Source organism: Chelonoidis abingdonii, chromosome 5, assembly GCF_003597395.2.
Source record: "Chelonoidis abingdonii isolate Lonesome George chromosome 5, CheloAbing_2.0, whole genome shotgun sequence".
In the NCBI taxonomy this organism is placed as follows: Eukaryota; Metazoa; Chordata; order Testudines; family Testudinidae; genus Chelonoidis; species Chelonoidis abingdonii.
The window spans coordinates 126,230,271-126,243,836 of NC_133773.1; the positions used below are offsets into that span (position 1 = coordinate 126,230,271).

At 42.1% G+C, this 13,566-nt stretch overlaps 1 protein-coding gene across 5 annotated transcripts in view; it reads right to left on the reverse strand.

Annotated features, from left to right (window-relative positions):
- SH3BP2 (SH3 domain binding protein 2) overlaps window positions 1-13,566 on the reverse strand; it is a 67,024-nt gene that overhangs the window by 30,338 nt on the left and 23,120 nt on the right. For 3 of the 5 annotated variants that reach the window (XM_032781048.2, XM_032781049.2, XM_032781050.2), the window contains exon 2: window positions 12,702-12,759. Coding sequence is in view for 1 of the 5 variants with exons in the window: in XM_032781046.2 (XP_032636937.1) it covers window positions 1,070-1,194 (125 nt within the window). In the remaining 4 variants the exon portion in view is untranslated. Of the gene's footprint in view, window positions 1-1,069; window positions 1,388-5,920; window positions 5,991-12,701; window positions 12,760-13,566 lie in introns of those variants that run through there. The other 2 variants (XM_032781052.2, XM_032781046.2) reach the window with 2 other exon arrangements.

Below are 13,566 nucleotides of genomic sequence, written 5' to 3' on the forward strand. Positions count from 1 at the left end.
CTTATCTGCGATCCCCTGAGGCCCCGTAAACAGGAGTCGTTGTGGATTTCCTGTCAGCAACGGCCGGAGGCTGGTAGGCACGGACTAAGAACCGGTGAGCCGGGCATGGGCTCAGGCACCAGTTGCAGGGAAGGGGCTACTCCCCGAACCCCGCTAAGTATCATTAAACTAACTATTAAGAAAAAACGTATAAGGATTATAACTGTATTACACAAGAACTACGAGTAGCTAGGGAAGCGGAGGTCAGCTAAGCTGCGCTCCACTGTTCCAACGACCGACACGGGCGGTAAGAAGGAACTGAAGGGCGGCTGGGTCGGCAGGGGTATATATCCGGCACCATAGCGGCGCCACTCCATGGGACGCCCTGCCGACCCACCGAGTGTTGCTAGGGTAAAAGTCTTCCGACGAACGTGCACGCAGCGTGCGCACACCTAACTGGAATGGATATGAGCAACACATCTCGAAGAACAACGGTTGCAAAGGTGAGTAACCGTCTTTTCTCAGCATGTCAGAACAAAACTCTACCATTTTAGCTTAACCTAGCCACACATTTACTTTCTGTTCCTAAAACTGGATTTTCTAACCTTGCAGAGACCTCAGGTGCTCTTCCACTAGAGAAATCCATTTCAGACTGAAACTTCTAATAAAAATCTGATACACAACATAATTTAATTTTTTCACGTTAATCCTTTTCCTGCCTCCATTTTCAACAACAGTTCTGTCAAAAAGTATAATTACCAATACTGTCAATGCTGTGGAAGTCCAGTCAGTATTATGGGGAGAGAGAGACTGGGGACTGAATCCCACTGCAAAGCATTCAATTATGAACAAGTTTAATGTGCACATAGTGTCCTGACTGGCTTTTAATTTAATAAAAGTGCTTTCCTTCCCCATTCCCCCTGACCCCTGCTTTTTTTTTTTTTTTTTAAATGAAGACTGATTCATTCTTAATCCACATAGAAGAGTCAAGAACAAAAGAGAATTCTTTTCAGAATGTAATATCTTATTAGTTTACTCTTTATGTAGGTAAGAGGAAAAGAGCATTAACAAACCACAAACTCATACTAACCTGATGACAAGATCTGACTGATACACAGCTTTCTTACTGAACGTGGCACCGAACGAGCGTTTCCTTTGAACAGATGATGAAGCCATTAGCCATTTATAATCCGCCTCAGGTAAGGAAGTCAGCATATCTCCCCCTAGTGTGCACCTATTGATTAAATATCTTTGTGACAGTTGCTGCTGCAGCTTCAGTTTTCGTATTAAATTTTTTTTTAAAAAAAAGGAGGAAAACACTCTGCCCGACTCTTCCACGTAGTGCAGTATAGTCAAATCGGACGCCTCAGCAATGAGTTGCTTCCTTTTTTGTTGGCTGTGTGGGTCTCCGTCTGTGCTGCTTCCTGTTTCCAGGGGTCATTGGGCAGCATTATCTCCATCACAGATTTCCTGATTCGCCAGAGAGGCAGTAAAATGAAACTTACAAAAAATCTCAACCTGTGGCAGACAGCTAGCCAAAAAAGGAGAGAATTTTCCGTTACAGCTGGTTAGGTACTTTTTTCATGGGAAAATGGAGGATTAAAAAGAGGAAGGTTTGGGGGGGGCGTGATTGTATGCTTGAGTTTATACTCTAGTGGAAGCCTGGTTCAGAATGATTGCTTAGCACTTATGAACAGAAGCAAATGTTTCAGATGTTGGTGGTTTATAAGAGCGGAACGGATTGAATATTTATCTCTAATGTTCCCCAAAGCAACCTGATGTTGACCCTCTTCTTTCAACCAAAGGAACTACAGACAGCCGCCTTGTTAAATACTCACAAAACTGATGCAGAAAGTTCACCCTCTATGATAATAGGAGTATCTTAAATACTGCCAGCATGCTTCACCTTATACAAAGCATAGAGGAAGACAAAACCCTTCCCCAAGGAGCTTATAATGTAAAGGCAAAGTTCTATAATTTAAGGGCCATCAGATCATGATGATGATATATAAAATACCACTATTTTATACTATTATAGCCCCTTCAACTGTGGGTCTTAAATTATAAAAATGCAAAAAATCACATGCCCCACTGATGTCAGTGGGAATTAACCAGGCTGAATTAAGCAACACCACAGGACAGCAAGCACACTTAAGCCACATAATACAATAGCTGACTAGCACGGTTCAGAGTGGTGGGGACAAGAAGTTTTTTAAAAGAGGGATATGCTGTGTACTGCATACTTCACTTGTTTTGGTGGATCAGAACCAACGGGTTTCAAGGAAGATGTGTGTTTTAAGAACATATGAGTCCGTGTCCCAAAAGGGGAGGGGAGAGGTTCCAAGCACAAGGAATGAAATGGAAAAAGGAAAAGGCTACAAACAGTATGGTTAGATGCATGGCCTAAGGAGAACAAAGGCTGTAGGAAAAGGAGAAAATAATCTAGGTTGAGATACAGGTAGGGGTGGTGTTGGGTAGGAAAGCAGTTCTCAACCTTTTCTATACCAGGATACCACCTGAAGTCCTTCTTCCACCTTGCCTGGACCCCTCCCCTCACTTGGTAATAAGGAATAGGCAAGGGTGGCTGAAAGTATCAGACACCTTTACACAATCCCAAGGTTGAGCACCACTGGGGCAGAGCCCTGAAGGTGAGTTATTAATGTCTCTACACTTAATCACAAAGGTTAACAAAACCTCACAGTGGGAGCAGTGTTCTCTCTAATTTTTTATGTCCATGTGTGGAATGACTTTTGTTATGTGCACCAATATGGAAGTGATGTGCGACACATCACCTTCATGTTGGTGAACATAAAATTTGTGTGGTGGGGGTGGTGCCGAGGGGTTCAGATTGTGGGGTATGGGAGGGGGCTCAAGGGTGGGGCACGGGAGGGGGCTCAAGGGTGGGGCACAGGGTTGGAGAGTGGGGGGATGAGGGCTCTGGGTGGGGGTGTGGGAGGGGGCTCAGGGTTTAGGCATAAGGGTGAGGAGTGCAGGCTCTCGGCTGGGAACAGGGATGAGGGGTTTGGAGTGCGGGAGGTAGCTCAGGGCTGGGGCAGAAGGTTGGGGTGCAAGGGCTGGGGCAGAGGATTGGGTACAGGCTGCCCCAGGTCTGCGGTGGGGAGAGAGGACTCCCCTCCAAGCCCTCTCACTGCAGCAGCTCGGGGCTAGGAGATAGGCGCTTCTCTCTGACTTTGGTAGCTCCAGTAGGGCCAGGCCCAGGGAGGGGCCCCTCTCCCTTGGCCACAGCAAGTCTGGGGCAAGTCCCCGCTAGGGCTGGCGGACAGGGGTGCATTTCCTCACCACTTCAGGTCCACACTTTGGCAGGTGGGGAGGGGTGCCTCTCCCTGCTGCAGCAGGTCTGTGCTAGGGCCAGTGGGAAGGGGCACCTCTCCCCGCTGCAGACCTGAGCCCCTGCATGAGGCTTAATAGGCAGCTGTGCGACCACATGGCTGCACAGCTTAGAGAGAACTTAGAGTGGGAAGTAGGTAAGTGTGATATTATCCAGGGTACAATCTGGACAGACGAACAGCTGCGTCCTCTCAATTCTACAACCTGGGGTGCCTTTTACACTGCTTTGCTGTGAGAGTTACCACTCCTGGTCTGCTCACATACAACCTCCAGCAAGTAAGTTACCCCCATTTATGAGTGCTATAGCCAGCCTCTTATGAATTACACTGTAGAGAGACACCAGCAAATTACCCAGATTTTACCCCAGAAATGTACATCTTGTACTGCCCAGCTCTCTCCTGGACAGTACAAGCTCACATAAAGCCCTTCATTTTATTAATAGAAAATGATTATGCACAAATCCTGTTATCCCAAATGGAGTTTCCCAAGCACCTGAATCCAAATATACTGATTTGTAGTTAATAAACTTGTTTTACTGCTTTATCTAAAAAGATAGATTTTAAGTAGGGCTGTCGATTAATCACAGTTAACTCTCACAATTAACTCACAACAATTAATCACAATTAATCAGTTTTAATCGCACAGTTAAACAATAGAATACCAATTGAAATTTATTAAATATTTTGGATATTTTTCTACATTTCATATATTGTATTCTGCATTGTAACTGAAATCAAAGTGTATGTTTACTACAAATATTTACACTGTAAAAATGATAGAATAGTATTTTTCAGTTCACCTCATACAAGTACTATATAGTGCCATCTCTTTGTCATGAAAGTACAATTTACAAATGTAGAATTATGTACAAAAAATAACTGCACTCAAAAACAAAACCATGTAAAACTTCAGAGGCTACAAGTCAACTCAGTCCTACTTCTTGTTCAGCCAATCTCCAAGAGAAACAAGTTTGTTTATATGTACAGGAGAAAATGCTGCCCTCTTCTTATTCATCAGCAAGCGAGAACAGGCATTTGCATGATAATTCTGTAGCTGGCTTTGCAAGGTATTTACGTGCCAGATACGTTGAATATTCATATGCCCCTTCATACTTTGGCCACCATTCCAGAAGACATGCTTCCAAGCTAATGATGCTTGTTAAATAATGTGTTAATTAAATTTGTGACTGAACTCCTTGGGGGAGAATTGTATGTCCCCTGCTCTGTTTTACTCAAATTCTGCCATATATTTTATTTTATAGTGTCTCCGATGATGACCCAGCATGTTGTTCATTTTACGAACACTTTCACTGCAGATCTGACAAAACACAAAGAACGTACCAATGCGAGATTTCTAAAAATAGCTACAACACTTGACCCAAGGTTTAAGAATCTGAAGTGCCTCCCAAAATCTGAGAGGGACATGGTGCGTAGCATGCTTTCAGAAGTCTTAAAAGAGCAACACTCGGATGCGGAAACTACAGAACCTAAACCACCAAAAGAAGAAAATCGACCTTCTGCAGGTGGCATCTGACTCAGATAATGAAAATAAGTATGTGTGGGTCCATACTGCTTTGGATTGTTATTGAGCAGAACCCATCAGTATGTCCCCTGGAATGGTGGTTGAAGCATGAAGGGACATATGAATCTGGTATATACGTATCTTGGGACGCCAGCTACAACAGTGTCATGAGAACACTTGTTCTCACTTTCAGGTGACACTGTAAACAAGAAGGGGCAACATTATGTCTTGCAAATGTAAACGAACTTGTTTGTCTGAGCGATTAATTGAACAAGAAGTAGGACTAAGTGGACTTACAGACTAAAAGTTTACATTTTTTTTTGTATTTAATTCTACATTTGTAAATTCAATTTTCATGATAAAGAGACTGCACTACAATACGTGTATTAGGTGAACTGAAAACTATGATTTTTTTAAAGTGCAAATACTTGTAATAAAAAATAAATATAAAGTGAGCACTTTACACTTTAGATTCTGTGTTGTAATTAAATCAATATATTTGAAAACAAACATCCAAAAATATTTAAATAAATGGTATTCTATTGTTTAACAGTGCAATTAATCACTATTAATTTTTTAATCGCATGGTTAATCACAATTAATTTTTTAATCGCTTGACAGCCCTAATTTTAAGTGATAACAGGTAATGAGGCATAAAAGTCAGAATTGGTTACAAGAAAATAAAATGCAACTAATACCTAACTTAACAAGCTAAGTGAATTTAAAGCAAAGTTCTCTCTCACTACATGTTACAGCAGTCTTACCGACTGAATTCCTTTCAGTCAGGATCTCTCCCTAACTCCAAAGCTGTTTCCTTTATTCTTCAGATGCTGTGGATGCCCGTGGGTAAAGAGAAAGGAAGGAATGATTTGGGGTGCCCCCTCTCTCATCTTATAGCTTTCTTTTCATTGAGAATCATCTCCAGCTGAGGTTCAGGAGACAGAAAGCCTGTGTGGTCGGGAACCTGCAGCTGTTTCTTTGCCAAGATGTAGATTTTTACTCACATCCTCTTTCCTGCCAAAGAATGGCCACTTAAACAGGTGATGGTCCATTTGATTTTGCTGACACCTACCTGAGGTACTGCTAGCCTTTTGTCACTGGAGAACTGGTTTGTGGCTGCTCCTCCCATACTTGGAACATGTTATTACATACAGATGAATCCTATAACTTTACATACAATGTTGCCACACACACTTTATTAAGTAAAATAATGATCAGCAAATTATGAATTTTCATATACCACCTCACAAGGCGTACTTTGTACAAAAGTTATCATAGTCTTTTAAAAGGGGTGTACATAAGGGTACAGACTGTCACAGTAAGTAACCCTATTTTACAGATCAGGTTTCTGAGGCACAGAGGTTATTTGCTCAAAGCTACATCGGGAGTCAGTGACATAAACAAGACTAAAGCTCTGCAGTTCCTGAGTAGTAATCACTTGCTCTAACCACTATACTGCACCATATTACTCTACATACAATACAAGGTAGATCCCAGTTTAAACCTCCTTCAAACAACAGTATGATAAAGCTAAGGACAGAATCTCCATCCCTCTCCAACATCCAAGTCAGAGCAGATATAAGCAGGGTGGATTATTTAAAATCACCAATTTAAATTATGATTTAAATCAGCTAGTAGGAAACCTTGATTTAAACTATCAGTTTTAATCATGTATTGCATTTGTACATTTTAGTTATTTTTCTAAAGAGGTTATTCTTATTGGTTGGTAATCATTAAAACATTTGATTTGCAACAAGATATAGTCTTTACACTAAATTTGGTGCTTCTTGTTGCTGACTAGGAGGATACACTACAGCAAGTGTGGCCAAACTGGCTCGTGAGCCACATTCGGTTCTTTAACAGTTAAAGTGTGGCTCCCGGAACCCCCATGTGCACACACACACTCATTCTCCACCTACAAGTCTGGCGCTCAAGGCTTCTGACCTGCAGCAGGGTGGTGGGACTAGGGGCTTTTGCCCTGCAGTGGGATGGTGGGACTAGGGGCTTCTGCCCTGAAGGGAGGGGGGGTCTAACAGCTTTAGCCCAGTGGGGGGGGGAGTAGATGAGGGGGCATTCAGGCAGATGTCCTGACAGGTGTCATCCCACCAGGCAGGTTGTGCGTGTCTTGTGGCTCTCAAACTCTTGTGTGCCTCTGCCTAGGAGCCGGACCTGCTGTTGGCCACTCCCGGGGTGCAGTGCGGTCCGCAGCGCCAGGACAACTGGGAAGCCTGCTTTTGGCACCCAGGCTGCGTCGCTGACCGAGAGCCACCAGAGGTAAGCCCGTGCCCCAATCCCCTGTCCCAGCCCTGAGCCCCCTCCTGCACCCCAAACCCCTCATCCCTAGCCCCGTCCCAGAGCCCTGATCCCATCCCACACCCCAAACCCCTCATCCCCAGCCCTGAGCCATTCCCACATCCCAAACCCTTCATCCCCATCTCTGTTGGGTCATGGGCATCAACAATTTTCTTCAACCAGGTTGCCAGAAAAGAAGTTTGAAAATCACTGCTCTACAATTTAATTTAAATTTATTTATTTATTTAAGTCCCTTCTTTTTCTTCTCTTAGGGGCAAGTGTGAGAGCCTATTTCAGTTTACTCCTGCCTTTCCTACTACAACATGCTGGTCTCCAGTATCCACATTCCCACCTCAATCTCCATTCATTTATCCAGAACATATTCCTTTAGCAACTACTTGGTTCACATTATTTCTCTCTTTGAATTCCCCACCAGCCTCCTTCCATACTCAAGGCAGACAGACACAAATTGCAAAAGGACTTCTCATTTCAAATTCCAAGATCCCCTTTGGATTTTTCTGGGTGATTTTCAATTCTGTGGAGCTACTCAAAGGGGGGAATGTGCAGTCAAAACCGAAACGGTTTCCTGCAGAAGGCATTGGAGTTAGCGTGAGGAACTAGATAAGAATGCTTACACAGTTCCTGATTCTGGAGAAGATGCAGTTTGAATGTGTGTCATTTCCCAGCACAAGAATGATCAGAATCATTGTACCTTTTAGAACCATAAATGGGAAGGCTGATAAAAGTTGATTTTAGCCCACGAAAGCTTATGCCCAAATAAATCTGTTAGTAATGTGCCACAAGTACTCCTTGTTCTTTTTGCTAATACAGACTAACATGGTCACCACTCTGAAACCTTCCTGAAATAAATTAACAAGGGCAAATTCAAACTTGGCAAGTTTACGAATGTAGCAGTACCCCAGGGAAACAGACAGGGAGTACTTTTACATACATCCTTCTGCACAAAGAGTGAAATTCACCCCACAAAAAAGGCCAGCACAAGGTCTACACCAGTGGTCCCCAACCTTTTCCAGCAGCCAATAGGCGGGTGCACATGGATGCTCCAGTGGGCACCATGGAGCCCGTGGCCACCACATTGGGGACCCCTGATCTACACACTACTAAGACTCAGTCATTCAGTGTAGGACTCCAGGGGCTCATAGGCTTCATGCTGGCTCTGCACAGGGGAGAATTTCACCCGGAAGGATTAAGTAAAATTTTACCCCTTTAGTACTTCAAGATTTCAATCAGGGAATTAGACCACAGACAGAATATCACAAACCAAGTGGCATCTGAATTTCATGGCAGCAGAAATGTGGAATTTGGTTTGGAGTCTGATGTGGTGATAGTTATCTAATTGAGATATCTAATCAGATCCTTCCCTGATTCTTCTGAGTTCCTCACTCTCTACCTGTCTCAGTCAAAACCCATTCTTCCTCTACCTCAGGTGCATGTAAACAAGAGCAATGAGATACACATCCCTAACACTGTGCTGCCCTTGCTGGTGTTACTTCTCTAGTCTAGACGCAGCAGCGTGCTGCAGGCTCTGCAGTGCTGCAAGCAGTTTCCTCTTGCTGACCAATTTACAGGAAACACTGAGTGTGGCCGAGTGCAGACCTACGCAGTCCTGCAACAGGTCACGCAGGCGAATGAACAAAGCAGCAAGAAATAAAAAAAAAAAAAGTGGTATTTTCAAGTGCTAATTTCTCCAGGCCCCAGAAAAAAGTCAGCTGCCTGAATTAATATTGTAGAGTATCTTCAATAACCATGCTACGTGTCTGTATTGACATTTCACTGTAGACAGACAGAGAGAATAAAACAAGGGACTAAATTCCCTTTCTATAAATCTGCTGGCTTCGGTGAGCTTAGATCAGGACTGGATCTGTCCCAGTAATTTACAGTATGACACCAGTGAAACCTGAAACTTTTACATTCTCAGAATTCCAAGCCTTAAAATGGAATTTGGCCATTTCAGTCATGGTAAACAGTAGAAAGCACATCATAATCATATTGACAGATGTCTCATCTGACAATGCACGGTGCAAGTGCAGTTCCTATTCCATCCAATGGGATTTGCTCATGTGAATTCCACTTGTGCATTTTATTTGTTCAGATTTACTTCTGTTAGCCCCATCAGCATTTTCTAGATGCTTTGCAGAGTGAAAATCATATCAACAATTAAAAACAGAAAATAAGGTCTCCTGCAAAATCTTCCCCAACCCAAATGAGCTCCAGTCCCTTCACCCAAAAACAAAGCCCCAATCCGTCATTCCCCCACTCCTCTCAGCCAGAAAAGAAGCCTGAGGAAACCCGTCAGTCTTGTAGATGATGCAGCAACAGCAACTTTGAAGATATTCTACTTCAATTAAAAAAAAGTCAGGTCCGTCTCTCAGTTTAGAGGCTCTATCTCCCCCTCTACCTGAGCCAGGAACAAACTTCAGACTAGTGTGTGATTGGAACCTCTGAGAAGCAGGCCAGCACTAACGAGCTTTAGACATGACCATGCTGCAGATGAAGATTCATGTGTCAAGTGGAAAAGGAAGAAAACTAATTTTAATTGAGTTTGACTGATTCACAGATCAATCTTGCCCAATTTACGTCAAAGCTCTTCACAAATAAATTTATCTTCACAATAAGAGAAATAGAAGTATCACAGCACAGTAACTTGGCAGACCCACTGCACTCTAACAGGTTGTCATGCATCAGTGGGATCTGGGCAAGCATTTAAGAGCTTGGGAAAGCTACATGGGAAAGCTATCCTGTAATAACCTAAGGTGTGCATTTAAACTGATATACCAGTATAACTCCTTGTGTAGGCACTTTTATTCACTTGTAAGACTGGTGGATTTTTTTTTATTGGTTTATCGTATGTCACGTTGGAAGGGGTTTAAGCTAAAAAAACCCCACTCTTATACCACAATAAGAGTGTCCACACAGGGAGTCATACCAGGAAAACCATAGCAATTTAACTATACTGGTATAATTATACCAGTAAAACGTTCCCATGTAGATATGTCCTTAAAAAAAGCAGACTCTTCAGAGTTTGATTCCCTACCTCCCCAATCCTCAGTGTATGATATTTGTTTCTACAACCCCAGAAAAACTGTATCTATATTCCAACACTGCTTTTAGGAAAAATAATCCTGGGACATACATCTTCATGGGCTTTATAACAGAGCAGCAAGTGTCTCTCACAGTGCTCTGTTATAAAGCCCAAGTAACCAGTTTTAGAATAAGAGACAAGAATCACTATGTAGAATTATATACAGATAGGAACATTCCTCTACTTAAGAGAGGCTTTAGTTTCATTACAAGATCTTTAGTTCACTGGCAACAAGTTCTTTAACTTGAGGCCCTTAATTCTAAGGCAAAGAAGTTCTTACCCCAAAGATTTTAGCCCTTCATCTTAAAGCATCATTTCCTTAGAATCTTGAGGCCCCCTTAGCTAATTGAAATTTCCATCTGTTCCCATTCACAAGTGTCTGACCCTAGGTTACCCCCTGTAACTACTTCTGTTATATATACCTCCTTATAAACAAGGCTGTTAATTAAAGAGCTAGTTGAAATCATTATGAAGTGATTTTAGGGTACCAAATACATTTAGCAAATAAAGACATTTAAAATCATGTAGATAAATGGAGTTGCAGCTTGCAGCCACCAATGCCCTGTTTCTCTGTAGCCCACAGGCAGCGAGTGCACTGCAGACAGCTTGCAATGGGAGTTTCCTCAAACGCTTTTTTTTTTGGCTAGAGCTCTCAGCGCTGACTGTAACATGCTATAACTGAAGCAATTCAACTATATGAACTGTTTACAATTATAGGTTGTGGGTAACGCAGATGATCTCATCTAGGAACTCTGCTTAGACCATACAATTAATTCTGTTTAGATCTGAAACAGTATTTAAGCCAACAGCTGTTAAGCTGTCAGCTTTAACAAACAGAACAGTTTGAGAGGGATAGCCGTGTTAGTCTGTATCCACAAAAACAACAAGGAGTCCCGTGGCCCCTTAAAGACTAACAGATTTTTTTGGGCATAAGTTTTCATAGGAAAGTGGGGGTTTTTACCCATGAAAGCTTATGCCCAAATAAATCTGTTAGTCTTTAAGGTGCCACCGGACTCCTCGTTGTTTTTGCAGAACAGCTTGAGAGATCTGAACTGAAAACTTGAAAATAAATGGGCTTTAAAGATCCATTATTACTTCAGGCGTTCCAAAGCTTAAAAGCAACAGATATGGAGCTGAGTGAGCGGGAAGAGCAGTTATGCTGGTTTTTGCTTTGAGACTGATATTTTAGCTAATACTTCTATTTGTATGAGTCTGCAATATATGCAAAAATTCTAGCTTGCCTTGTTGCTTATGGACAACTGAGTAGCAAGCAGCTGAAACTCTCTTCTTGTTATTGAGACTCTAGTCTGTCTATTCTATCAATAAAACAGAAAATTTACCTGGCTTTTAGTACCAATTTTACTTACTATATAAAAACAAAAAAAACCCCAACCATGCGAATTTTACACAAAGATTCAGAAAATGCAGAAATGATGGTTCTAAAATCAACAATAGCTCAGCTGCACTCCACATCCCACATATTTTAGGACCTATTGCTTGTCATAAAATCTATTTAAGCAGGAAAAAAGGGAACCCAAGTTAATACAAGTGTGCAGTGAGGTAGAGTTGCTGTTGGAACCTATTTTATGTATTTCCTAATGGAAAGATTTTTTTTTTTATATGTTTAAGGAAATCTTGGAATTTGCAGATTATCAGAGTGCAGCAAAAATTGTGAAGAAACTGAAACACTCTGGGATCCATGTATACTTTTGTGTTTACTATTTTCTGGCTGTTCCTGATGCTAAGGCATTTTGGAAGCAGGAAGCATGTGCACATCCCTCGTTGAAAACCTCTCTAGTACAAACTTCGAGCAAAACCTCTGCAGCAGTAGCCCTGGGTCTATTAAGGAGAACGTGCAGGACATGGAAACAAGGTTTCATCAGTTTCCATTTTAAGAAAATCTCGGATGTTGGAGTTTTGTCTATTGTTTGTTCAAAAACAAAAAAATAACTAAGTAGAAAAGATACTGAATAAAAATCATTTAAAAAGAAGATCCCTAGAGTATGACATTTAAAGAAAAAAAAATAAAGCCTATCAATAACAACATCTTTTCAAATATCTACACGCAAACAGATGCAATGAGAAAGTTTATAAATACTGCACAGTCCTGTGGCACCTTATAGACTAACAGACGTATTGGAGCACGAGCATCCGACAAAGTGGGTATTCACCCACGAAAGCTCATGCTCCAATACGTCTGTTAGTCTGTAAGGTGCCACAGGACTCTTTGCTGCTTTTACAGATCCAGACTAACATGGCTATCCCTCAGATACTTTATAAATACTGTTATTGTTCCAAACAACAACTATTTAATTACATGCTAAATAAACCTAGTGAGCCTCTTTCTCCTTCCCCCATCCCCACCAGAAAGCATATAATCCTGTCTCTGATACACAGGAGGTAGAGATTAGCCCCTCTCCCGGTAGATACCAGTACTCCTTTATTTATCAAATTTTACCTCTGCAGGCAGATCGTTGCACCCAGCACCAAGGAGGAAGCTCAATTTCTGTCAGACCCTAGAAAAGAAAATGAAACAAATATTTTTTTTAATTCTGCTTACAAAAAATATCAACAAGGGTAGTCTTCCACTGTAAATGTACCGTTGCACAGCATTAGACTGTGTTGCTCTCTGAATAGAGATGCAAAGCTACAGTATGGAAATTAGACTTCATATTTGGAAACTTTAACTAGGAACAGGTGACTTAAAAATAAACCATCTACTTCTGCATGTTATTTTCTATATTACAGAACTGCCTAGACAAGGCCCCAATTGGGCTAGGCAACGTGAAGGCATATTAGGGAAGGGACTGCCAGCTACAAAGAATTTCTAATCTAAATAGACAGGATTGAAGGGTGGGAGAGGAAATTGATGCACAGAAAAACGAAGTGCTTTCCCACAGAGCAGCACGTCAGTGGCAGAGCCAGAAACACAACCCAGGTTTCCTGACCATCCAGCCACTTGCCCAAACCACTCAGGGCCGCCCAGAGGAGGGGGGAAGTGGGGCAATTTGCCCCAGGCCCCGGGTCCTGCAGGGGCCCCCATAACAATACAGTATTCTATAGGATTGCAACTTTTTTTTTATAGAAGGGGCCCCCAAAATTGCTTTGCCCCAGGCCCCCTGAATCCTCTGGGTGGCCCTGAAACCACATGACCACATTGCCACTCAAACCACCCAAACAGACTTTACAGAATGGGCTAATCTTAATCTGGGAAAGAACTTGTTACTGTAGTAATCTGATTATAAATAACATGCCACAATACTTACACTCTTCCAAATATCTTGAAGAGTCAGAGTTAAAGTTAGGATTAAAGACAGAGCACT